Below are 27,502 nucleotides of genomic sequence, written 5' to 3' on the forward strand. Positions count from 1 at the left end.
ATGTTTTAACCAAGTGAGATTTTAAAAACAATTAGAATATGTTGGTTGTATAACGTTTCACTCTACAGGAAAATCCTACATCGCCATTACGATCGTTTTGACAGGCGAATTAAATGACTTAGATGAGCTAAAAGATGTTGGATCACGTTGCGATTCTTTCGGAAATTTTCATAAACACAAAAGCACCATAAAAGCAGCTTCTGATGCCATAACATTTTTGTATGTCTACATTGATCACCTGAAGTGGAGTTCACCGACTGAGCTGAACTTGAGTACCAGCACAAATGCTCTTTTGCATTTTCTATGTGTTATGGTAGCACTTGTGTGTGTGTTCTTGTTTATGCAACTATTGTGAGGACCAAACTTCCCCACAAGGATAGTAAAACCAGACATTTCTGATATTTTAGGGACCGGCCTGGGTATAATAAAAAAAGTGTTTAGGGTTAGGGGATATAAAATATTGTTTGGTCAGTATAAAAGTAATAGAAGTTTATGGAAATTCCCCACAATTCACAGAAAAATAGTGTTTGTGAGTGTGTACGTACTGTTCGTACATATTTTTTATTTTTTATTTATTTCATAATTCTCTGTGCTGCTTAAAAAAAAGAAGGAAACATAAATCAGTTATCAAGATGTTACCGTAATGATAATTTATGATATAAAAATATTTAAAAAATTATGTAAGTAAGTATCTGTATGAGCATGTCTATAAACTACAAAATGAAATAATCTATTCCTCATCAGCAGTTAAAAACATATGTTCAACACCTAGAGCAGCTACTACAAGCTTATTCGGCGTTTGACACTAAAACACTACAGTAGCCTACAGTACATACACACATTAGCTACATTAAAAAGAACTCATTTCTTAAATGTGTTGAAGCTGTTAACACTGGTTTTGGTCACAGCAGCCATCCTGAGCAAAATTGAGAGAACGTTAGATGTCAGATGATCAACACTCGTATGATTGAGCTTCGCCTGAGAGAGATTGACAATAATAATCGGTTTTAACTACAGCATCCAACACTACATTGTTGAAGCACAGTGTGTGAAGCAGTATTTTAAAAGTGAAAATATAAAAACCTTGCTAGAATTGTTTAATTATTCAATAAAAAGATTAATGCAATTATTTGATTATTAAAATGTTAAATTGCATGTTAATGCGTTTTAAAAGAATACTTGAAAGATAAGTGTATATTAAAATGTACATTTTGCTGTTGAATAATACCATCTGTATGATTTTCTAATGATCTATAAAAATATAGCATCTATACTGCAATAGCAGTTGAATTAAATGATGTTCTACATCTACAGCAGCTACTGAAGGTTTGTTCAGTGTTTGACACATGCAGCACTTATACATATTAGCAATTCTACGATAAAAGAATAAAGAGTCGCCTTTGTCCGATTCTTCTCATCACAGTCTGGCATCTACACTGACCTGAGGGCTCCATCCATTGCCTGTAATGAAGAAAAGCTGATTACACTACACAACAGAGCAGAAACACCCTTAGTTTGCAATAGAAGGCTGTAGATCAGAACAAAAATTAATCCATAATCTTACTCAGCATGTCCCATATTCTCCTTACTGCAGATGTATTCACTCTAAACTCATTCTGGTCATCACTGAAAAACAGAGAGAGGTGTTATTATTAAACTCATTTCTGTGTTAATAAATCAATACCGTTGTCAAAGATTATTTCTTAGATGCATGTTGAAATGGTTTACACTTTAGTTTTGGTCATAGCAGCCATCCTGAGCAAAGCTGAGAGAACGTTCTTCTGGAGGTCAGACGATAAACACTCATACGACTCAACTTCACCTGAAAGAAAGAGACAGATCGAAGAGAATCGGTTTTAATAATAAACATTATCTGATTGCATTCATCTGTTAGATAATTCACAAGATCATTTCACAGATATTGGCAGAAATAACCCGCACCTGAAATAAAGAGCTTCATGATGAAACTGCGGATGCTGTTTTGAAACATCTTCTCTCTGAATGTCTGCGAACTCTCTTCACACAGGTACCTGAACACCAGCTAGACACATCATCAGCATTCATATTACAGGAATAGTTTAGCCAAAAATTACAATTTGGAAAAATTTACAAATACCAGGCCAAGATCCAAGATATTATAGATGAGTTTGCTCCATCATATTTGGAGAAATGCAGCATTACAACACTTGCTCACCAATGGATCCTCTGCAGTGAATGGGTGCCGTCAGAATGGGAGTCCAAACAGCTGATAAAAACATCACAACAATCCACAAGTAATCTACTGTACATCACTCCAGTCCATCAGTTAACATCTTGCTTTATCCATTGCAAGATGATATCTTTATCCATGATATTGCTTTCTCCAGTGAAAAGGTAGTTTTGTCTGACATATGCACAGATTAAGCCCAGGTTACTAGTGAAAACAATCCAAAACGGTTCTTAACAAATCTTTTGGTAGATTTTGATGCGAGAGAATAACAGGTGATGGACTTTTACCACTGGAGGAAGCATTATTATGAGTTATGAAATCTTATTTTAACCAGAAGTGAAGGTTTAAAGTAAAAAATGCCTTAATAATGGATTTATTTCTTACAAATATGAAGCTTTTCGCTTACGTTAAGGGATGGACTGGAGTGGTGTGGATTATTGTGATGTTTTTATCAGCTGTTTGGACTCTGATTCTGACGGCACCCATTCACTGCAGAGGATCCATTGGTAAGCAAGTGATGTAATGCTACATTTCTTCAGATCTGTTTCAATGAAGAAACAAGCTCTTGGATCTTGGATGGCCTGAGGGTGAGTACATTTTCAGCTAATTATGATAAATTTTTTTTGGGGTTAAACTATTTATTTAATTCTGGTATTTAAAGGTATTGTTACTTGCCAATGGAGAACTGTCTGGACAACTGTGTAAATGACTACAATCACCTGGTAGCTCTCAATGAAAGGCTGCAGAATCGCTCTGAGGAAGATGATGGTTTCCTGGCCATTGTCCCTCACACAGATCTCTTCATCAGAGCGGCCGATCACACCAGACTTCTGTAGCAAAGAACAGCCCTCCTCGAAGTCCTGAGAGAGAAACGGGTGTTTAGATGGATGTCATGTTTAACAGCGTTATTTAAACAGTGAGACTCACCTGATCTGCTTGTCCAGGAATAAGAACAAACTCATTGGAAAAGAGCTCCAGCAGGAACTTGAAATGATGAAAGACGTCGTCTAGAGCAAGAACAACACAGTAACCGTGGTTCAGATGTTTAACACTAATAATTCATTTATTTACCCTCATTTCATTCTAAACCTGTTTGACTTCTTTCTTCAGTGTAACACAAAACTTAAGCACACTGCTCTTTTCACATTTAAAGTGATTCCCCGCAGAAGTCATGAGGCCCTATATAATTGATTTCATATGATACAACTTACCTGTTTTATTTCTTGCAGCTGTTTTCATAGAGACCGCCACCATAGCTGGTCTTGTGAATACATGTACTGCTTGATTCCTGTAGGAGGCGCACATGAGCACAGCAGCAGCACGTCTGAACACGCCCTCTTCTTGAGTGACAGGCCCTGGCCCCTCCTCCTCCACTAGAAAGACACGCCCCCTCTCACAGCAAACCACTGAGTGATGCAGGCTCACGCTCGATGACATCACCACAGAATCCGAAACATTCTCTACACATAAAAAAAAAAAATAAAGTAGAGAATGGTATGTTTTCATACCTGCAAATACACTTTTAAATGATAAGATTTTTTGATGAAGATGTGGTTTGTGTTTTGTGATGAGTGGTTGCTATTAGGATGTTTTTATTGGAATTAACAGGATTTTAAACAACAATCTTCTGTATCCGAAAGATTCAACACACAAACATAAGAACTTCTGTCCCATTTGCCCCATACTGAACGCTCAGTCTGTGTGGTTGCTGTAGGAACAGCTCTGAATGGGGGTTTTGTTGTTTTCGGACACTGCTGATCCCATTCACATGTATGGCTTTAGTCCCAGAGTTAAAGAACCTTTACAAGATGTTCACATTACACAGAAAACTAAACTAGTGAGAGACCCTTGGAAAGAGCTCATGAATATTCTAATGTAGTACACAGCTCCAGTTATACTATGCTAGTGCTTTCTCTATGGTTAGCATCTGCTGTTGATTTTATGGCAGAAAATATTTTGACTCAATCTTCAAAAGTTTGTAAAAAAAATTATCCAAAATTGTGTTTACAGTTATGCACTTACAACACAATGGAAGTCTATGGGAAAAAAAAAAAAAAAGAGAGAGAAACTGTTGTTGTTGTTATGATCAAGCTTTTCTACTTTTTCTGGTATTTATGCGCATCGATCAGAAATAACTGAAATTACATGGCGGTGACATATGTGACCCTGGAGCACAAAAGCAATCTTATGTCGCTGTGGTTTATTTTTAGCAATAGCCAAAAAACATTGTATGGGTCAAAATGATTGATTTTTTTCTTTAAGGCCAAAAATCATTAGGATATTAGTTGAAGGTAATGTTACATGATGATATTTAGTACATTTCCTATCGTAAATATGTCAAATCTTAATTTTTGATTAGTAATATGCATTGCTAAGAATTCATTTAGACAACTTCAAAGGCGATTTTCTCAGTATTTAGATTTATTTGAAACCTCAGATTCCTGATCTCAGTCAAATATTGTCTTGTCTTATAACAAACCATAAATCAATAGAAATCTTTGGAAAAATTGACTGATTTTGTGGTCCAGGGTCAAATATAAGATATAATTATAGCAGTTCGCCAGTCTCATTTATTTATGTGTAATGTTCAACTTTGGCTTGTATTATAATGTCCTGCCCTATAGATGTCCATTGTTAGATTTTTCGAACTTGAACTGACAAATAAGTCAAAAATATTTTCTCTGCCCACTGACAGCATGCAACAGAAGCTGTCTATAAAGCACTGAAGCCAATAGCTGATTGTATTTTTATGCAGTACGGTGCAATGCAATACCACGTTTATTTATAGAGCATCATTTACACATCCTTACTGGGCCATCTGAGATTAGCTCCAAACCGCAGGGCGAGACTCTTCAGCCACAGGGTTTTATGGGTAAGCAGATCCAAATCAATGCCCTGGAGGTTCTGAAGGAGAACCACGGCCATCAGGTTCCAGGCGCTCAGTACTACATTTCTCTCCTGCAAACAGATGATCATGTGGGCAAGGCCAGATACAAACTCCTGCGTCTCTTTACTGGGCTTCATAGGCAGGTCTCTGTTAATAAGACAAAAAAGAGTGAGGTTTTTTTGTGCTAATAATAGCATACTACTACTTCTGCAGTATGGAGTATGTATATTTCAAGCAGTATTTGTCTATTTGCATGGAATAACAAGATCCAAAAACGTGCAATATCAAAATAAATAAAATCAATAATAAAAAATAATGTGTCATGAATGATTTGTGAATGATCACAAAATGCTGATGGTGGCTGTAAACCAAAAAAATATTAATACTCTGGCAGAGAAAGTGTTAAAATTTCTATTTTGACTAATTATTTGATCAGACCAGAAACATATCTGGACAAAAAATATAAACGTAAAGTTAAAATTTAAGCCAAATTATAAAAAAATATTTTTGATGAACATATTAATCATTTTGTTGTTTTTATTTAATAATATATGACCCTGGACCACAAAACCAGTCATAAGGATTTTTCGAAATTAAGATTATACATCTTCTAAAAGGTAAATAAATAAGCTTTCCATTGATGTATGGTTAGTTAGGATCAGACAATATTTGGCCGAGATACAACTATTTGAACATCAGGAATCTGAGAGTGCAAAACAAAAATCGAAATATTGAGAAAATCACCTTTGAAGTTGTCCAAATATAGTTCTAGGAAATGCATAATACTAATCAAAACATTATGTTTGATATTTTAACAGCAGGAAATTAACTAAATATCTTCATGGACCATGATCTTTACATAATGTCCTAATGATTTTTCGGTCACAGAATTTTGTATTTTGACCCATACAATATATTTTATAGCTATTGCTAAAAATATACCCCAGCGACTTAAGACTGGTTTTGTGCTCCAGGGTCACATATGTAAATATCTCATATTGAACTATTTTGTTCATAATAAATGAATGAACAATCAATTTATCATTGCAATTGCAATTTTTTTTATTTCAAGTAATTATTATTATTTTAGTTAACTATACTAACTCTAATGTTTTTATTACCTGGGCACCAGATTATACTCTCTGCGGTTTATTTTTCCCTTCACCAGGTCTCTGACTGACACAGGGTTGCCAAAGTACACATGCATGCAGCCGTAATCCTGCTTCAGCACCGTCCTGGCCTTCAGCAAAGCCTGCAGATGCACAGCAAGAGCTCAGAACCAGGCTCTTTCCTTAATATCTTTGTATTTTGCACAGGCTGTACCTCTGTGGTCTCTTTGGGTTTAGGCACTCCCAGCAGCTCATGAGCGAGGAGCGACTCCTCCAGCACACGCTCATAACTGATGCTGATGGGCACCAGACTGATGTCAAACACCTCTCCTTTAAAAAAGGGCTCCAACACCATGTGCATCATTCCTGGAAGGATCCAAACACAACTGGAGAACACGCAGAACCCCACATTTACAGCTTACCATCTTAACTACAAGCTTACCTAGTTTTGGTGTGAGAGATTTCAGCGTTCTGCTCCGTAATCCTTCAACGTAAAACTCTAATGGAGCATAACCTGTCTGCAGAAAAACAACTACTGTGAGTATCAGTGCTAATTATATTTTCAGGGCTAAATAAGTGTTTCTTAATTATTAGAGATCTTTAATAATGTGTACTAATTAACTGTGCAAAATAGGATCAGGAACATGCATTAAAGAAGTAAACAACACATTAAGCATAAAAATTAAAATTAATTGTTTTAAATGCCACAATTGAATTTATAATGTACAGAAGATGGATATTCATGCTGAGATTTGTTAAAGATTACATTTAACAGGGTTATTAAATTATTAGGGTTATGTCTTTTAAAATAAATGTAAAATATTAGTATATTTAATATACATTTCTTCCTTGCATTCAAAGTTTTCTTTCATTTTTTTTTTCAAATTAATATTTTTATTCAATGCATTAAATTGATCAAAAGTTACAATAATAATCACAAAGGTATGTGCCAGAAGTGGGATGAAAAAGTTTATTTCAAATAAATGCTGTTTTTTTATATATATTTCTATTCATCAAAGAATCCTGAAAAAAAAATGGTTTCCACAAAAATACGAATCAGCAAAACTCTTTTTAATATTTATAATAATCAGAAATATTTCTCATGCAGCAAATCTGCATTTTTAGAATGATTTCTGAAGATTTGTGTGACACTGAAGACTGGAGGAATGATGCTGAAAATTCAGCTCTGCATCACAAGATTTTTTTTTTTTTTTAATTGCAATAATATTTCACAATAATAATGTTTTCCCTGTATTTTTAATCAAATAAATATAGCCTTGGTGAGCAAAAAAATTAATAAATAAATGACCATCCCCACACCTTTTAATGGTACTGTACGATCATTTCTAGACAAATCTCTAATAACAAATGAATTCTCACCCGCACAATAGCTCTGACGTACTCAGACAGCACCGCCCAGTACAGCTTGTCTGAGCCAATGGCACGACGGATAAAAAACGCTCCTGACCGCCGAAAGATCTCACCAATCAGCTTCATCCCCATCAGAGCTGTAAGAGAAAGAAACATGGACAGATTTGGATAAAGGTAAGTACAGAAATAGTAGTTTTATGTTTACGTTTTGACATGATCGCATATAGTTGCATTTTACATTCAAAATATGATGTGACTATGGGATTATGCCACCTACAGTTCCATTAAAAATCAATAGATACTTGCGAATTCCAGCTGCAATGACGGGGATAGAGAGGTCATAAGTGAACATGATGTAAGACAGAACCAGGAAATCCACGTAACTCCTGTGATTGGGCATCAGGATGACGGGATACTCCTGAATGGCTTGCTGGAGCTGAATGAAGATAGAATTCAGTGAAACTTTCCTTTTGAAAACAATTTATTTTTAAAGGGTACCTATTATGCAAAAATCACTTTTATAAGGTGTTTGAACACAGTTGTGTGCCTGCAGTGTGTGAAAACAACCAGCCTGTATTGGTGAAAATCCATTCAGTCATTTATTAGTAATCACAATAAATCATAAACAGTCTCTCAGAACAAGCGATTCCAGAAATCTTCCAGAAATGTTCACGTCACCACAGGGAAAAGTCCCGCCCATTTGTGATGTTCTCTGCCCTATTAGCATAGACACAGGCCTGAGTGAGAAGCAGCAGTCCACCATTACTGGAGATTTACAATGTCAGCACCAAAGATGCAATACAAGTGTTGTGTTTTGGGATGCACTGTGGATTTCGTAGATAATGTACCAAAAAAAAAAAAAAAAAATTAATTTAATCTTTAATTGTAATTATAATTTTGAAGCACTTCTGAAAAGGGGGCCAGGAAAACCAGCTTATTTGCATTTAAAGGGACAAAGCCAAAAATGGCATGTTTTGGCTCATACTGTAAAAGTGGCAACTTAAACTAGCTATTAAAAATGATATGTGGGGTATTTAGAGCTAAAATTTAAAATACACACTCTGGGGACATTAGATGCTTATTTAAAATTTTATAAAAAGGGGCATAATAGGTCCCCTTTAAAAGAACAGAAAAACTCTAACCCGTGTGAGCCCATCCTCATTGACGTGTATAGAGCTGAAGACGGTCTTAAAAACTTTGCTCAGTGCGAAACCCAGCAGACGAATGAATCCCAGCTGAAGGTTTTGACTCATTTCATCCAGCAGTGCAGATGCCTCTTCTAAAAGTGCCTCACGCGGTTCGTCACATTCAACCACAATCTGTGTGTGAGCGAGAGACGGTGAGAAAAAAACTGGTTTGGCATCTTCTTTTAATAAGCAACGCTTTCTGTCTCTCACCTCCTGTATGATGTAGCTTAGGTATTGTGACTCAAGCACCATCCTGTTGAGAGCAGCAGCTGAGATGGGTGTGGCCCCGTGGTATGGCTGAGGGTTAAAGGTCCGGAAGGCGTGGCTAAAGTCACTGCTCCGCCTCCTCTCCTCCAGAATGTCAAAGAAGCCATCAGCTTCTGCACCCTCCACACTCTAATACACACAATATTACATGTTCAATAAAGCAGAAATATAAAAGGTTCATACATAAACAGTATCAAAACTGTAAGCGCAAAACGTAATTCTGTCAGGACCACTATGCAGTCTAGCATGGATAAGAGCAGGGAGAGCAGCAATATCCCCCCAGTGTAAACAGAACAGAACCAACATCAATGTATTGCACATCATTAAGGTTCAATAATTTAATGTAACATTTTAGAAATTGGGGATGGAGAAGGGTAATTAGCTATTGAGTAACACAAAGCTGTTGATAATACTAAAGGACCTTATATGTGAGTGCTGTAATAGTTGTCGCATCCCTATAGATAGACATGGATCAGCTGAGAGTCGTCTGATGTGAGCTTGACTAACGTGACCTGCCAGAACAAATGCTACGCTATGATTTTTGGTTGCATTTAGGTTATGTATGGTTTGCGTATCTGAATGGCCAAAAACAAACTTTAAAAACCATTTTATTTGCAATTAATTATTAATTTTATACAAGAAATATAAAACATTGATTAAACTTTGTGAAATTACCTAAACATGTTTAAGTAGACACCAAACATGTTTAATAAAAAAAAGAAATGTAAAAAGTTTGTAAATAAACAGTATCAAAACAGCAAACCTTGCAATTGGTTACATTTAGGTTATGTGCAGTTTGCGTAGACTATTTGAATAGCCAAAAATTAGTGTTTATTTGATAAAATTATATCTTAATTAAAGGGTTAGAATGAATATTAGCCTTTTATTTACTCACCCTCAAGCCATACTATTTGGTATGTCTTACTACACATAGTATAGTTAGTGTAGCAAATTGTTAATTTGTGGTCACCATGTTTATTATTATTATTTTTTATAGTAAAACCATGGTTAATTTCCATGAGGGTTGTATTGCCAGTGATAAAAAAGTGATAAAGAGGACACATAGGATGAATATAGAGATGTCATTGTCACTTTTAACAGCTTTGGATAGTTTCCATATTGTTTAGATAAACTTTGGTAACTCTTTATGAATTATGAGTATGGTAGATACCATAGCTATAAATAAAGACTTTGGATGACATGAAACTATGGTCAGAAGTCTATGGGAAAATGTTGGGGTAACAGTTGGGTGGATGCTGTCTGTTTTTAGGTCCCCACTTTAAAAAAAAAAATTGCGCAAAACGCATCCTGTGTAGTTTAATTTCCGTGTTTTTAACAAAGGAAGCATAACAAAAAGTGAAAGCAAAACACTTTTCTCATCGTGTTCATACTGCTAAGGTACTTAACTAACGTTAGGTATAACCACCAATTCTATCTGTGTAACGTTACACAACAAAAGCGACAGCCTTCAGTTTGGCGCGTCGCCTTGTGTCGCTCTGAACTTTACAACCGTTATTATAATACACGTCCGTAGCCAATAATTGAACAAAGATACCTAAACAACAGACAGATCGTGTACATACCAGTGGCTCCATGTCCCACACAAGAGCAGCAGGTGCTCTTCTCCCCTCCTCTGATCATGTGAGGTCAGAGTCAAGAGAACCGGCCAAACCTCGGACACAAGCTCGCGCACCAATGAGCGTGCGCACCGCGGGAACGCCTCCCGTCGCGTGACCGGTCACCCCCAATAATCTCCAACTTTAAACAATCTGTTTCAAAGATTATCACATTTAACAGTGATGAAAAAAAATGTGTGTAGTATTAAACACTGCTTTAATAGCCGTTGACATGCATTTAACCCTTTCAACCTCTATGCCTTCAGTGAAAAACTTAAGTTGGCACCCTCCTCACTGTCACAAAGATACTGGGCCAAAATTGTGTCTGAAATGAGTAATATCTTTGACAAGGAGTTGATTGTGGATCCTTTCATTTTGATCCTTGGTCTGCTGGATAAAGCTTTGATTTTATCAAATGAAAAGAGACTTTACAATTTTCTCACATTTGCATCCAGGAAGAACATATTAATGAGATGGATAATTGATATAACTCCAACTATATCTGGATGGCACAGGATTTTAATGGAACTAATCCGACTGGAATAGTTAACATGTTTGGTCAATGGTCAGTTTTATAACTGGAAGCCTTACGTCATCAATGATTGATTTATCAACTATTCTGTGAAAGAGTTTCCCTCTTCCTCAAGTGAGGGCATAAGATTTGGATTTTGTACTACCATTAAGTGGTTATTCTTAATTTGAGTACCTAGTTTTATTTATTTTATTTTTTTAGTGACCTAGGGTAAATCTGCTTATGCTTTTTTTTTTGCCATTTTTTATGATTATGGTTTGCATTCACGTGTGTTCTGTTAAAGCTGGGAAAAGTTAAATAAATGTAGTAGAATACGTTGATTGCATTTTAAGGGGAGACAGACACTGCAGGCAAAAACACAGTTTTTTCATGCACCTGTCAATTTTTAGCGTTTTGGCTTTTTGGCTTTTCATAAAGTGTTGTTTCAGACTAATGGAAAGAAAACATCCAAAAGACACTGTTAAGTATTTCTTTTATAGCACTTAGCCACTATTTGTGTCAATAGATTTCAATTGCCGTCTTCTCAAAATGAGTTTTTTCTCCAACACTGAGGCATAAATCTCCACTTCAGTAGCACTTACACACACCAAACTTTACATATTTATTCCTGTCTATACTCTGACAGTTTTTACAGAGGGATTTGTTCATATATATAGTTTTCTTGATTATATACAACATTTAATTCCCTCCAAAATTGTGAAAATATATCGTTTTCTGGCTGCTCAAAGTATTTTCTGAATAATGGAGTGACAAAAGAGATACACAGAATTACCTCTGTAAAAAACATTTGACCCCCAGTGTTCAGATTTTTGTACTCGAAATTTATGCAAATTAGCTCATATTTCATTAAATAATGCCTAATTTGCATATTTAAACATAACATTTTTGTTGTAATACAAAAAAATGTTTTCAATTACCAATGTAGTCAATCAACTTAGTAAGTAAGGTAACAACTATTAGTTATTTTTTTTACCCTACTCACCTAGAGTGTCTCGCCTCATATGTGGCTAAGAATTTTAGCACCTGAAAAATGATAAAACATTTTCCACTGTCCAATTATGGATAAATGAGATAAACCTGCAATAAATCAAGAGTTCCACTATATTTGATGCTATTTTTTAATTGAAAAGCAAAACAGATGAATTTTCCCATGATAATCTGATCTACTGCTCTTTCACTCAAAAGAATATCAGAAATACAAACATCTCCATTAATACAATCACATCTTTCTTTGGAACTAATGACTGAAAATAATTTTCAGAGGCAAACAACCAAACAAACAAAAACAAGTTATAACAAAAACATCATGCTAACTGAGTCTGTCTCAGATATTAAATATATAAATCGTTGAAACCCACTGAAACACTCTTTAAAATGGCATAGAACCAAAACGGGATTATGATTTTCAAGTCTTTTTAAAAAAATATGATGGTATCTTTTTCTTCAGTAACATAAAGTGCTGGATAAAAACACATGAAGGCAGGAATATCAGAATGTGGATATGACATGATGTGATGAGACAAAAATACTTAGTAGGCTACTCCAATAAAAAAAAAATATTTGAGAACAAATGAATAAATCTCAGAAAAAGAAGTTTCTTGGTCACATTTTGCATAAAGAATACAAAGTGAATTCATGCAAATGTAAAGTTAATTTATGCTAACTGCAATAGAAAATAATAATTAAAACTGTTTGATTGTCACAATGTGCAAATATTTTTATTTATTTTCAGTAAAATATTGATTCTGGGGCAGGGTTGCCAGGTTTTAACAACAAAACCCTCCCAGTTGCTACTCAAAACTAGTCCAGTCACGTTTTGAGGGGGATCTGCTTGTAAAAATCACATTCGGGTGGGGTAAAATACTCGTTTTTAGTGGGGTTCCCCTGGTAAAATTTGCATTTTAGGGGTTAATATTACATTATTGGGGCCGCTTAAACCCGCGGCAACAGTGTTAAAGTAGCCAAATTCCGCAGGAAAACTGTACATTTGTAACATTATACTTTGTATTATATCACCTTTGCATCAAATTACAATAATAATAATAATAATAATTTGTAAAAAAAAGTTAACGCTAACACAAGGGTGTTTTTAATGCAGCGTCTATGGGAGGGATGGTATTTGACATCGTTCTCTCTTCTGACTGACGCTATCAGTCTCTTTCACTTTTTGTCCTTTTTTGAAAGTCTTGAAAACACTATTGTGGAATTTTTCTTTCGCTGTTTGAGCAAATGGGAATGCAAAAAATACACTTGTGATACCCTGGGACTCGCGACGTTTACCCAACTATGACGACTTCCACTACTGAAAAACCTGGAAACATGAAAAAGGTCTAATATGTGATATGTAACATTATTCAGTTTCATTCAGGCTGACAAATACATATGGTTCGTTGAAATGACAGTAACTACCCTGACGTGATGGATTGTTCTTGCAGGACATTCATAAAAAAAACACAAAAGCTTGTGATCGCCACAAGCAAAACTGAAACATTCAAAATATATCTAACATCAGAGCTATTTTTTTTTCTTTTTACAAATCTAACAGTATACTCTGAATCACGACTGACACGTGAAGACTTCTTTGAAAGAAAGTGCAGTTTTTTTCCTCTGAGGTCCAGACCCACACATGTATTTTGTGTGTGATTTTCATATAATTGCACTGATTCCAGTATGTTCAGTTTTGGTTTTCAGCCGGTGTGTTTCTGTATTCTGTGCAGTTCATGTGAGTCGTTCAGCGACTGGTGTTCGCCATCTGTCCGTCCACGAGGGGAAGCTGTTCTCTCCAGAAGGTGAACTGGCTGAAGGTGTCACTGCAGGGGAAATCACAGGACCCTCTGCGCTTCAGGAGCGGGAAGACGTGATCCACCACCTCACCTAGACGCACATACCTGCACAGGTGAAGCACAGCTGACACATTCATTACCAGTGCTAACTACAAAACTAGTAACAGAACAGACTTAACTATATATTTCAGCAGCAGGCAAATAGTTCTTTTTTTTTAGTTATTTTCTAAACAGTGTAATTTTTGCATTTAAAGCAATGTCTGATCAACTTTAGACAGTGTTTATACTTGTAGTTTGGTTCTTTTGGTCTGAACTAAAAAAGCATGATGATGAAAACAAAAATTCCAAAATATTTTACAAAATAAGTTTACGGCATTTTATTAGCATATTTATTTACACTGTTAAAAGAGTTGGATTCCCATGCTAAACATGGACAAAGTTTCAAAAATTAAGTTATACGTTTGAAGGAATATTTCTGTTCCAAAAATACTCCTTCCGGTTTGTCACAAGTTTCTGAAAGTTTTTTTCGAGTATGGCTCTGTGTGACGTTAGATGGAGCGGAATTTCCTTATATGGGTCCTAAGGGCACGTCTGCCGGAAGAGCGCGCGATCCTGTAGAGCAGAGCACAGAGCACAACAGACTTCACTGATCAGAGCGAGAGCGTCGCGAAATGTCACAAAAGGAGTGTGTTTTTGGTTGCCAGGACAAGGCAACCCTGCACAGATTACCAAAAGAGAAACAGCATTAAGGGACCAGTGGATGGAGTTTATTTTTACAGAGCATCAACGGAGTTGTGCAAGTGTTTGTGTTTGTTCCCTGCATTTCGAAGATGCTTGTTTTACAAACAAGGCCCAGTTTGACGCCGGATTTGCACATCGTTTATTTCTTAAGGATGATGCAATCCCAACGATAAAGGGTCACGATCGTGTGTTGGAACCGCAGGCGGTGAGTAAAACTGCTTAAAATATCTCTGCCTCCTTGTTAGTGCGTCCGCCTCCCATGCCGGAGACCCGGGTTCGAGCACCGCTCGGTAGAGGTGGGCAGATCGATACTAATATCGATAATATCGATACCAACGTTGGTATCGGTATTGATCGATACCAACGGGAAAATATCGATACTTCAGTTTCTCTCGTTTTGCGACCTGGCCGTGTTTGTCAAAATGCTGCTGCTGTCACAGAGCAGAGCAAGCTCTTAAGAGTGCCGCTCGTTCTCGACACTGCTCTCCACCCCCTCTCCTGTGTTGTACCGTCACGTGACTCACCACTAGCACTACCACCAGCAGTCAGACGCGCGCACCGCTCAGCCGCGCATTTCTAACAGCAGTCAGTCAGAGGCGGAGAGAAAGAGGAGCGTTGTATGGCTGTATTTTCAGGCCGATCTACCCTTTTTGTGTTAGCTGTGAAAGTGATACTAGATTCTATATTTAAACTTCACCTAGATGTGCACCAGACTTAATTATTTTTATTATTTTATCAATAGCTGATTCTCCAAGAGCAGTGGATATTACAAGGCGCCTATCAGAAATGATTGTGAAGGACCTGCAGCCTCTTTCCATAGTGGAGGATGTCGGCTTCAGGAATTTTGTATAAGGAGAATTTGTTTTACATTGTGAAGTAAAATGTTGTGACTTTAAGAAAAAAATCCTGAAAAGAGGTGCACTAAAGAGGAGAAACATTTTTTTATTAACATGCTACTTGAAAAGAGAATTTGTTTTTACATTTGTTATATTTGTGAAGTAATCATTTTGTAACTTTGTTTATTTAAATAAATCAGAAGTAACCAAAAGTTGTTTCTGAACAAAAGCTTTTGTAGTACTGATTAATAACCCAAAATGCAAATCACAAAAACAAATTAAAAGTCATGAAAATTCATTTAGATTTAGGTTGAAGACGCATCCACCTTAATTATTAAAAAGTATCGGTATTGGTATCGCTATCGGCGATACTGGCCCTGTATTTACTTGGTATCGGATCGATACCAAATCTAGCGGTATCGCATACCTCTACCGCTCGGAGCGAGTCGTTGCTGCTGCTGCTCTTGTTAAATTTCAGCCTCTGGATCTGATTCTGGATCATAAATATACGCTGAATCTGACTGTTAGCCATGGTTTGTTTTGGATGTTTTTTCCCTCACGGTAATGTCACAGCTTCCAAACGCTCTCAACGCAAAAGCCTACTGGTGCTCGTGATTCTTTAGCTCCGCCCACACGTCACGCCTCCAGTCGGTCGTGTTTTTCCGGGAAAAAACGGTACAGACTATCTTTCTCTTATGAATATGATAAAACTAAAGACTTTTTGGAGTTATGAAGGATGCAGTACTACTCTATAGGTACTCAACAGGATATTGAGTGAAAACGAGCATTTCACCCCCCCTTTAAAATAAAAACAATAGAAAAAAACAAATCTAAAATATTTGATGTTTTCTGGCATGCCATATGAATATCATCAGAGAACCGTGAAAATTCAAGTGTGTCATTCAATTATTTAAACATTCATTTTAAATCTCAGGAATATTTCAAGTAAATATTTTATGTCTAAGAGGTTCGGCTGATTAAAAAAAAAGTCTGGGAGCCCCAGTGCTTAGTATATAGTATACAGTAGTTATCTTACATAGCTATTTTTTTCAGAAAGGTAACTTGTGTGTAGTTGAACTACTTGAAGTTATGAGTAGCTTGTAAAATGACCAACTACTAACAAAGGTGCTCTGCTAACACTGGTCAATAGTTAATACTCACGATGAGATGTTGGTCTTGGCATGTTCCTGGATCAATTCTCCTTTAGGATTGACAGTGAAGATTCGGTTTAAGGGAACTCCCACCTCTTTATAGGAGAACACGTCCTGCAGACACAACAGACAGAGAGATTACAAAACTACACATCATACAGATAACCTACAGCGCAGGCATCTTAATTAGGTATGCAAACCATTTTGACTGACAACTTAAGTCAATAATTATTTTTAATATGGCTAATATGATAGCATTTAGCATGATAGCATTTCTTGCAGTCTCATTGTCTGGGTGTTCACTCACGGTGCCTCTGTTCCCAAACGCTGCGTAGAAGGGCTCAGTGTTTGGGAGGAACAGATTCTTAATATCTGTCAAACACGCCACCTTAAACTTCTCCGGCCTCTTCTCAATCACCTCCCTGGAAACACAGAGAGAGTGTGTGTGTGTGAGTGTGTGAGTGTGTTTGCTATATTCTCTAGCACAAGCATTTCTGACACTTTCTAATGTCACTTAAAGTTGTTATGCAGTAGGTCCTGTATTTGAGAGTGTCTGCAGAGTTTTTAACATAATGCAAATCCATACTATGTATCTCAAATTCAAGTAGAATTAGGATTAATATAAAATCAACAGAAGTCCATGAGATATTTAGTGAATCAAACTGTGTGTGAGTGTGCACAGTAAAAAAAAGCACATTTAATTTAATGTGTCACTTGCCACTTTATTGTAATTATTTGTGAAATGTAGAAAATCCTGCAGCTCTTTTTTCCTCACCTGTGCAGTGCTGAAAGCAGGCTGCTGGGACACAGTAAAACGGGTCCCTGAGGTAACATGGTTCCTCTCTCATTGACCCAGTGCAGGTAACCCCGTGTCATGTCAGCCATGCCGATCGCTCTCGCCGAGCAGTACAGAAACTTATACCCGTTCCTGTGAAACATACACAGATGCATTTCCCTCTTCATCCTGCTGACGTATCAGAGCATCAGAGAAAGCGTCTGTGGGCTCTTACTGGCTGATGTTGTGATACAGGCTTGCGATGCCCTGATGGGTCCAGTCTTTACCCAGTGTGGGCAAAATGTGCCCCAGCTTATCTGACCTGCGAGACGACATCAACGTTATGTGAGCTGATCATTATTGGGGAAGATTACGATTATGTTCACGATCACATACCTGGTGATTGTGCCGTCGATGTCTGATATGATGATTTTATCATCCCAGTTCCACAGGTAGATGGTTCCCTCACAGCGACACGTGCCCTGATACTGCGTCGTCACACTAAACACCACGTCATTAGGACCGTCCTGCAGCTGCAGACTGACCTACAGCAGACAAACAGTCAGAGACACAATACACATGCTTCCCTTCTCAAATGAGGTTTTGAATTGTGTGAATCATTCTAGTGAATTGATTCATTTGAATGATTCAGTAATTCAAGTTTTGCATGGAATTCCGGGGTTCTATTTTGTAGTGAAATATTTAGCTAAATGGTATTTCATAACTATTTTGGGCACAAATAAATTGTTTTTTTCATTTAGTATTTATTGTATTTTTTTTTTCATCACATTTAGTCATTTAGCAGATGCTTTTATCCAAAGCGACTTACAAACAAGGACAATGGAAGCAAACAAAACCAACAAAAGAGCAATAATAATTTTTTGTGTGTTTATTTATAATAAACAAAAACAAGTAGATATGATATATAATGAATAGAGAATGCTAGGGTAATTTTTTTAAATAAATTAAACGAAAACGAATAGAAAAAAAGAATAGAGAACACTAATTGTTTTTTTGTTTTTTATAAAAAAAAAATTTGTAGTAGAAATAGGGCTGCACGATTATGAAAAAAATTATAATTGTCAATTATTCCCTTAAAAATGGTAATTGCGATTATGAATTATGATTATCACAATATACAATTAATGATGTTTATACCTTTATTTGACTGCAACTGCATGCCGTATTTTTACATGAAAATAAACATTCTAGTTTAAAAACCTTTAGTGCTTTTCTATAGTATTAAGCCTCAAATGTCAACTATACATCAAATTGGTTTCTTCTTTAAATGATAAAAAAAGTAAAAATATGAAAGGTTTTATAATGTTATACTAAAAATTAACCAATGGAAAAACCCTTAAAATAACATGTAGATCCAAAAACTCATCTTAAGCATACAGAATAACATAAGTGGACCTTGAATTATTAATTGCCACTTTTAATGATTACATAATTGTGGCATCCATAATAGTAATCGCGATTAGAAATTTGATTAATTGTGTGGCCCTAAGTAGAATGGAAATATAATAGAGAGTGTTAAGAGGGTCAAGTTTTTTTAATAAATAAAAAAGAAAATAAGTATATAAATAGAGATCGAATAAAGAGTGCAAGTGTTAGAGGGAAATAAATAAATATTTAAGTTCAATATACTTACGAGCTGTTCTGAAGAGAGGCGGAGTGTTTTCTGATAGGACACGCCCCCTCCTGAAGGGGCGGGGTCTGTGTGAACAGGGACGGGGGTTTGTTTGGCAGTTAAGTCTTCATCGCTGGAGGTGGATTCGTCTGTGCGCCTGTAAACAAAGCTTCGGTAAGACATATTAATGCTTACAGACTGCAGTATTCCAGATGAAACCATAACCATCAGATCTGAACCTGTTCTTGATGGTCTCATCTCCTGCAAGGCACGCCGAACCACCGGAGACTGAATCCTGCAAACACAAAGGACTCACACTTCAGGACTTCACAGAAAGTCACAAAACCTTAAGTCTACACCCAGTGGACCATTTGAATCAAAGCCCAAGGTGATAAGGAGTATGTATCCAAGTACCAGTTTGGTGTTGTTTGTTCTTCCTCGCCATGAAAACCACCATCTTCCTCGGTTTCTGGGCATTTTCTCCTTCATAAGTCTCTCTATGGTGGCCTGTGAGGGATATGCATACAGGGTTAATGCTCAACAACTGAAAATCTCTCAAAAAAACTCTTAGAAACCAAAGCCACAAGAATCAAACAAATGCTGGTCTCTCATGCAGGAAATTCCTGTGATGCAAAGCTGTATTTTCAGCATCATTCCTCCAGTCTTCAGCATCACATGATCCTTCAGAAATCATTCTGATATGCTGATTATGTTCAGAAAACATTTCTGATTATGACCAGTGATGAAAACATCAATATTTTTGTGGAAACCATAATACATGTGTTTTGGAAAGTTCAAAAGAAAAGCTTTTATTTGAGATAGAAATCTTTTGAAACATACAAATGTCTTTACTGTCACTTTTGATCAACTTAATGCGCCTTTGCTGAATAAAAGCATTCATTAGTTCAAAAAATCTTACAGACCCCAACACTTTGAACATAAATAATGTATATATTATATGGATGCACAAAATAAATGTATTTAATAGATTGTTCCATTTATTCTTATTTGCCAATTTTATAATACTAATAATTTATTAACACTGTTAAGTGTAAGTGCAATCTCTAATAAATCTCAAAATGAATATCCATTTTTATACTGTACATTACAATCAGTTTTAGTTTTTAGTGCTATATGTTTAATTAAATACCTGAAAATAATTATTTCCTTAACTGTATCATCCACAATTGTACTGTTTATCTCATAAATACTAAAAACACTCATTTATATTACTGAATCAAGAGTATACCAATACTAGTATCAAATATTTATTTCATTACAAAACTGACATTTGGCAGAACAACTAAGTAACTCAAATGAATCAGTGAAATGAAAATTAAAACACTAATGTACAAGAGTGTGTGTGTGTGTACCTTAGGCAATGGTTTCTGGAAGGCTTGCATAGCCAACATAATAGGAGCAGCAGTGGTCCAGTTATAATACCTGCAAAGAAAACCAGAAACAAATCTAGCAGCTGTTATTTCAGTCCAAGACAAATGAAATGAGAATCGATAACAGTAACATGATGACACTCACTTAGAGTTGATCTGTACCACCAGATTAGGGTCATCAATGATGGATGGATTATCAGCAAACTGCTGAAATGACACAGACTTCTGCTGGAAATGTTCTGAATGATAAAGAGCAGGACAGGAAATCGATAATGATGCAGAAATGGGGAATGCTTAACGAATGAGTTTGAAGTCCTGTGCTGATTGGGTCTGTGTACCTTTAGTGATCTCTCTATTTTCTGTGAGTCCTCCACACAGAGAGATGGCCATAGAGGGCAGGTCGTAGCTGTCCACGCCGCTGTCGGCTCCCGAGCTGCACATGGACTGAGGAGACACAGTCGCACTGCGAACGCCGTTCGAACCACTGAGGAAACACAAAATACCTTCTTTTTTTGTTGCTATCCACCTTTTCCTATATATGACTCTGGACCACAAAACCGGTCAGTGTAAGTTCTTCGAAATTGAGTTTTATACATCAAATAAATAAGCTTTCCATTGATGTATGGTTTATTATGATCAGACAATATTTGGCCAAGATACAACTATTTGAAAATCTAGAATCTGAGGATGCAAAAAAAATCTAAATCTTGAGAAAATCGCCTTTGAAGTTGTCGAAATGAATGCATATTACTAATCAAAATTTTAATTTTGATATATATATGTTAGGAAATCTTCATGGAACATGATCTGTACTTAATAACCTAATGATTTTTGGCATAAAATAAAAAATGATTTCTTTATTTTGTCTAAAGGTTCAAACATTCCTCAAAAGCCTAATGTAATTTATTTGTTACACACATTTACCATGATTTGCCTAAAAAATGATCATGTAAATCTAAGTTGCTTCAGTAAGAGTTTGTCTATAAATATGAATGACAATATAACATTATTCTTACATTTACTATTTAATTTTCCAGGCTTTACAGGGTTAACACAGCTTTCCTGTTATAGGTCATAACGCACCTTTTAGGGAAGTAAAGTGCTGCCACTTCTGGCTCCAGATTTTTTAGATCGTCCAAATACACACCGTCAGAACCCAGGTGGCGGCTTTTCTTATCTGCAGGAGAGCACATGAATCATTATGAATTATGTATTACTCATAAACAAGCCAAATTTTTTACCAAAAAACAACTAATGCACTAATTACCTTTTCTTTTAGAAGGAGAATCAGTCTTATTTTGTGGGCGGGATCCATTATTTGCTCCTCCCTCCTCCACCGCTGACATCACGCGAGCCGCTCTGTTTGATTGGCTGTCAGGATGTAATGTCCTGTTTCTGTCGTGGCCGTGGACAGCCGTGTCAGGGATGACTCTGAAATGTGTGTTGTCAGAGACTGGGATTGACAGTGGGCACGCAGGCAGGACGTTTGGATTCGATGATAGAAACGATGGCTGAAAATACATCATTTTGTTATGGAGTAAGTATGAGTTTATTATATGAGCCGTATTTCAGATCACATGGATGTTATAGTTGCTGTTAATTGGGTGAATGTGTCAGTGAGTTGGTTTAATCCTGACCTTGGCGGCTTGTGGTAACTCCCCCCAGGACCACAGCATGGCCGAATCCTCCTGCTGATCTTTTAGCAGCTCAGAGTCACTTTTAGGGGTGCAGGGACGAGACACATGAGGACTGGAAAGAAAAAAATAGGTTTCTTTATTGCACAAACTAGAATTTTATTTGCAAAACTCATCAATACTTTGCTAATAAAGCGCAAATATTAGAGTACGGAGCCACGCACATTGTTCCCTCAATGTACTCAATATACACAATTTAGCAAATCGAGGGAACGAATTAGTAAATTGAGGGAACTAAATAGTAAATCGAGGGAACACAACAGTAATCGTGTGCACGTTTTAGTACACTGATGGAATGAATTAGTAAATCGTGCACATGATTTAGCCTACTATTTTTTCCTGCATGCCATGTGCAGTATTAGAGAGAAAGCACTGACAGAGATTATTTGCCAATAGATTTATCATTAGCAAAAAAAAAAAAAAACTTAGAACTTAAAATTAAAATAGTAATAAGCAAATAATAGTATGGTAGTACACTACCTGTGAACCGGACTCCACTCCCCATCTGAACGAGCATGAATTGTGTTTTGTTTGTTTCCAGTGGATGAACCTCTGTTTATCAGATCTCTGCATACATAGAAACACACACAGGAAGATGTTGAGCAATATAGTAAAATGAAATTATAAATTATATACAGCTGGACAAAAGTTTAGAATAATATGTTTTTGAAAATAAGTCTTTAAGGCTGAATTTTATTTGATCAAAAATACAGTAAAAAATGTATATTGTGAAATATATTTTCTATTAGAATATATTTGAATAGTAATGTATTTGTGTGACGTACAGCTGAATTTCCAGCATCATTACTCCAGTTTTTAGTGTCACATGATCCTTCTGAACTCATTCTAATTTGCTGATTATTAGGATGATATTAGAGTATTTTACTATGGTGTACAACTATGTTTATACTCTGAATGTGTCAGCTGACCTGTTCTGATCAGGCAGCTCACTGTTGAACAGTTCTTCCTCTGAGAACTCCACGCTGTCCTCCCTCTTCACATCCTCCATTCGAAACTTCCTTCTCCTCTTCCTCCTCTTCTTCATTATTCCATTCTCACTGCTGGAGCCCATCAGAAGCCCCCCGTCGGATGGAATGGGAGATGTGGCCAGGTAAGATGGAACCACTTCCTGTAAGGAATCGCAAAGAGAAAGGTTAAAATGAGACTGTACTGTAAACACAGTGCGTTAATGTAAAGTGCAGTGTAATAAGCTACAATGTTAAATATCAACAAAACAGATGAAATGAGGAAAATAAGACTGTGGGAATTAAAAAGAGGATGTTCACTCAGCTGATCTCAGAACCGCAGAGGCTGATTCTTATAAACAACACATTTTCTTTCTTTTTTCTTCTCTTCGCAAAGAAGGTCAAATTCACAGAAGTCCTAGCCCACTTCCTGTATTTACTTCTTGTGTTACTTTCAATATGATCCCATTCAGGAAACTATTACTCTGTTATAAAGTGGCATTTTATTCTACAGTTAAGCTTTGTTCTAAAATCACTGTATTGTTGTAGAATATGGCAGTTATGTTTTGAATTTTAGAACTTTGAATACTTCGAAAACATTCTAAATTCTAAAAGTATCCTGCTGTGTTCCAGAATGCTGCTCTGTTCTAGAAAGCTGGATTAAGATCGGCTTTGAGCATGTGAAATAACTTCAGACTTCCTTGCAGCTTAACATTATGTAATCGAGAGATCTCTTATGTTTACAACCTCTACTGGTCAAATATCTTTCGTTCAGAGGTCACTGTTTTTTTGGTCTCCTGTGCTTAGTATGAAAAGAAGCTATTGAAGCACAAGTTTAGTATGACCAGTTTTGGAAAGGAAACTAGCATGGATATTGGTGACTGCTGAGCAAAATGTGAGGGCTTGCATGGGCGCACCTGATCGTCTTCTGTCTCCTTGACGAAGAAAGCTTCTCCGTTCTCGCCCAACTTCATGTGTAAATCCACAGGTTCCCCATTGATCTCAATGTCCACCTAATTGACAAAGTGAGAGAAGAGAAGTCAATACATGTAATATCAGGTCGTATCACTGTTACCTTTAATGCACCACTCACCACTTTCTCTCGTGATCTCAGGACGCCCATTTTTCCGAAGCGCACGTGAAATGGAGAGCAGATCAGAGCTCCATCCGGCTGCCGGACAACGATGACATCGATGCAACCGGAGAGCGTGGCGGGATTCAGACCCCTGTAGAGCTCCTTCACCTGCACGAACACCTGGCCCGCCAACTGCCCCACGTAATTCATGGTCTGAGTCTAAATGGAGAGAGGGGAAGAGATGTTAATTATTGATCCTGACGTATGGTCAATATGAACTCTGTGGAATATAGAGTGTGTCGTTTTCTTTTATTAAAGGAATAATTGTGAAAATCCTCAGGTCATCAAAGATGAAGATGAGTTTGTTTCTTCATCAGAACAGATTTTGAGTCATTTAGTTTCATATAATTTCCTCTGCAGTGAATGGGTGCCGTCAGAATGAGAGTCCAAACAGCAGATAAAAACATCACAATAACAAAAATGAGTCCATAATCCATAACATCATTTCCTCCAGGGAAAAAGGCCATCTCCTGTTGTGCTTTCACATCAAAATCCACCAACATATTTGTTTAGAACTGGTGTCTGATCCATGCAAATTTCTCTTTTAATTCAGATGAGATTACTTTTTCACTGCATAAAGCAATATTATGGATAGAGGACTCATCTATTGGTTCCTTTTGGATTATTGTGATGTTTTTATCAGCTGTTTGGACTCTCATTCTTTCTGACGGCACCCATTCACTGCAGAGGATCCTTTGGTTAATTAATTTCTCCAAATCTGTTCCTATGAAGAAACAAACTCATCTAAAACTTGGATGGTCTGAGGGTGAGTACATTTTCATTTTGTACATGAACTATTCCTTTCAGACATACATTGATTAAGGAACCTGAGAGACCAGTATATCACAAAAACTAGATGTTGGATGTTTTTGAACATGAACTAGTACACAACCACCCAAAATATCCTATATCAATCACATAGCAATGCTTTAAAAGACACTTACAAACTATGAAGGGGCATTACTTACATTTCCTTCAGAAAATGTAAAAATCTTGTTATTTTTCCAGTTACATTTACTAGTGGTGCAGAAATCACACATTTCACATTGTAGTATATTAAACATAATGTATATTGTGTATAATAAATAACATCAAATACTAATGCATGACAAAGCAATTCTTTCACCAACATGCATTTTTTGAATGACAATCCAGTTGATTTTCACTCTGCACACTACTCTGTCAATCTGATTCCCTCACAAGCAGAAATGAATTATTTATTTCTGGCATAACTTTTGGAGAAGACCAAGCCAGCAAGAATTCTGTCACCAGTTACTTCTGCACTTAATCAAATAGACATGAAAATTTATAAAAAACTGTCTGGAGTCTGGACAATATAAAACATTCAGATGATCACAAAGGTCAGTGATCTAACCATAATGTACATGTTTACAGATGCTATTAAAAACCACTTGTCTGTCAAACACCACAGGATCAAATTTCAGAATCTGTTCTGTACATAAGATAGACACACAATATCAATGTGCTCATGTGAGATTATCACTGCTGTACTCCTCCTGGTGTCATATTCCTCCATAAATGAATAATGTCAGCCCCAGACAAGCTAACTGAGTTAAGAGAAAATATGAATCCAGAAATATCCAAAGAGGAGGACTACAAAGCCATCCGTTTCTCACTGAAGCTTTAAGCTTTAGGTGAAGTGAATGCAAAATTGAGCCCTAGACCGAGAATTAGTCACATTATTCAAAACAGTCATTTACATGCAAAAAGGATAAGGAATGGAGAGAGAGAGAGAGAGAGAGAGAGAGAGAGAGAGAGAGAGATGTGTAGTTCCAAAGAAAATAGTACAATCTGTCAGAACATCTTTTCAGCAGCAGAAAGCAGTTATTGTTTTCAATAATTACATTTTATTAAATTACTATATATATATATATATATATATATATATATATATATATATATATATAGTATAAATATAAAAAATAAAGAATTAATAATAAATAAGTATTATTAATGTGTTATTTTGTATTTAATAATTACATTTTATTAAATTATATTATGATATATATATATATATATATATATATATATATATATATTATCATAATATAATTTATATATATATATATATATATATTATCATAATATAATTTAATATATGAATAAACATATTACGTATACAAGTATATTAGTAAATAACTTATTTCTTTATACTTAGATATTACTAAATAGTACATAGTTTATATTATAATATCATTTATCTGTCTTAAAAAAATATTCAGTTATATTATAGCTCGTTGTTGGTGAATGTATATTCGACACCGATATTAAATAATTTCAGCCTTTAAAAGAAGAAGTCTTGTGAATCAGGACTAGTATGAATCATCAGCATTATAAGAGTGATAAAATAGCAGCAGCTTTGAAAGTGTGAAGGAAAATATTGACTCATCAGCAGCTGTCGTTATATTATGTATAGTTATGTAATCAGGGTGCATACCAAAACAATGTTTACAGACGTGACATACGAATATCAGCGTCATATTCACCATTTCATTTCACATCTCACATTAATAGCTTGCTGTTACATACACAGCATTTTAGGTTAAATGACTATGTTCATACATAAAGTCGCTCTCACCTCTCACGTTAGTAAATCCCCGTTCAGCTCATCGTGTTTTCAGAGGAGAAACATTGTAACATCCATACATTCATATTCTGTCCAACGACGTGAATGACGTCACGTACACCAAAAAAAATAAATAAATAAAAATCGGTAAAAATGACTTCTTCCTTTCCTCCCGTTGGGTCACTTTCATATTCATTCACGCCTGTACATATAAAATAGAATCCCGCGTTTTAAAAGCCATTAGACCGTATTCAGTACAGGAATATCTGCGATCATTCGTCTGTCAGAAGAAGCAAGACAGAGCCGATAAGTTGTGGGCGGGCGCTGATAGTTTGTTTTAACTCGGCTCTTGCAGGTATCGCTTTGAGTGACAGCTGTGAGGTGATCCTGCTGTCCAATCAGCGTGCAGCTTTGGTGACACATAGTAGCGGCTGTGAGGTGATTGTTCTGACCAATCAACGCGCACTTCTCATCGTTCCTAGTTGTTTTTATAAGGTGATCCTCTTGTCCAATCATTGAGCCGCTTTCACTGACGTTCGATGTCTGCTGTTTTTAGCATTTCGAACGTCGAAAGAATAAAAACACAGGCAAGTTGAACTAATAAACTAAAGATATTAATAAAGCTTATTATTT

General features: G+C 36.2%; 2 protein-coding genes across 4 annotated transcripts; both read right to left on the minus strand.

Annotated features, from left to right (window-relative positions):
• Nucleotides 1-526: 526 nt before the first annotated feature.
• gnpat2 (glyceronephosphate O-acyltransferase 2) lies at nt 527-10,754 on the minus strand. 3 transcript variants are annotated; one of them, XM_052585776.1, is made up of 16 exons: nt 10,614-10,754; nt 8,974-9,159; nt 8,719-8,895; nt 7,883-8,012; nt 7,586-7,713; nt 6,648-6,723; nt 6,420-6,571; nt 6,218-6,348; nt 5,020-5,243; nt 3,421-3,669; nt 3,137-3,216; nt 2,929-3,069; nt 1,942-2,041; nt 1,729-1,822; nt 1,565-1,626; nt 527-1,461 (listed from the first exon to the last, which is right to left on the minus strand). In XM_052585776.1, the coding sequence occupies exons 1-16, from the start codon at nt 10,623-10,625 to the stop codon at nt 1,418-1,420; spliced, it is 1,986 nt and encodes a 661-aa protein (XP_052441736.1). In that variant the 5' UTR covers nt 10,626-10,754; the 3' UTR covers nt 527-1,417. The 3 variants fall into 3 exon arrangements, with proteins under 3 accessions (XP_052441736.1, XP_052441738.1, XP_052441737.1); XM_052585778.1 differs by lacking the exons at nt 8,719-8,895; nt 8,974-9,159 and having other exon boundaries at nt 10,614-10,729; XM_052585777.1 differs by lacking the exons at nt 527-1,461; nt 1,565-1,626; nt 1,729-1,822; nt 1,942-2,041 and adding an exon at nt 2,334-2,790.
• A 1,524-nt stretch (nt 10,755-12,278) lies between these two features.
• lpin1b (lipin 1b) lies at nt 12,279-27,199 on the minus strand. The gene is made up of 20 exons (XM_052587035.1): nt 26,882-27,199; nt 24,241-24,441; nt 24,065-24,160; nt 23,112-23,311; nt 22,663-22,749; nt 22,126-22,237; nt 21,756-21,999; nt 21,572-21,665; nt 20,827-20,972; nt 20,634-20,727; nt 20,471-20,540; nt 19,512-19,604; nt 19,337-19,392; nt 19,119-19,254; nt 17,861-18,009; nt 17,700-17,786; nt 17,465-17,617; nt 16,997-17,111; nt 16,700-16,803; nt 12,279-14,066 (listed from the first exon to the last, which is right to left on the minus strand). The coding sequence occupies exons 2-20, from the start codon at nt 24,430-24,432 to the stop codon at nt 13,910-13,912; spliced, it is 2,385 nt and encodes a 794-aa protein (XP_052442995.1). The 5' UTR covers nt 24,433-24,441; nt 26,882-27,199; the 3' UTR covers nt 12,279-13,909.
• Nucleotides 27,200-27,502: the final 303 nt, after the last annotated feature.

The sequence above is a fragment of the Carassius gibelio genome, chromosome B20 (genome assembly GCF_023724105.1).
Source record: "Carassius gibelio isolate Cgi1373 ecotype wild population from Czech Republic chromosome B20, carGib1.2-hapl.c, whole genome shotgun sequence".
NCBI lineage: Eukaryota > Metazoa > Chordata > Actinopteri > Cypriniformes > Cyprinidae > Carassius > Carassius gibelio.

Coding starts and splice junctions, on each gene's coding strand:
- gnpat2 (XM_052585776.1), bottom strand. Junction 8,896..8,973: donor TAAGCTACATCATACAGGAG/GTGAGAGACAGA, acceptor GCTCACACACAG/ATTGTGGTTGAATGTGACGA. Junction 6,349..6,419: donor AACCCAAAGAGACCACAGAG/GTACAGCCTGTG, acceptor GTGCATCTGCAG/GCTTTGCTGAAGGCCAGGAC.
- lpin1b (XM_052587035.1), bottom strand. CDS start 24,432: ATGAATTACGTGGGGCAGTTGGCGGGCCAGGTGTTCGTGCAGGTGAAG. Junction 22,238..22,662: donor GAGTGGAGTCCGGTTCACAG/GTAGTGTACTAC, acceptor TTTTCTTTCCAG/TCCTCATGTGTCTCGTCCCT. Junction 19,255..19,336: donor GATGAGACCATCAAGAACAG/GTTCAGATCTGA, acceptor CTTTGTTTACAG/GCGCACAGACGAATCCACCT.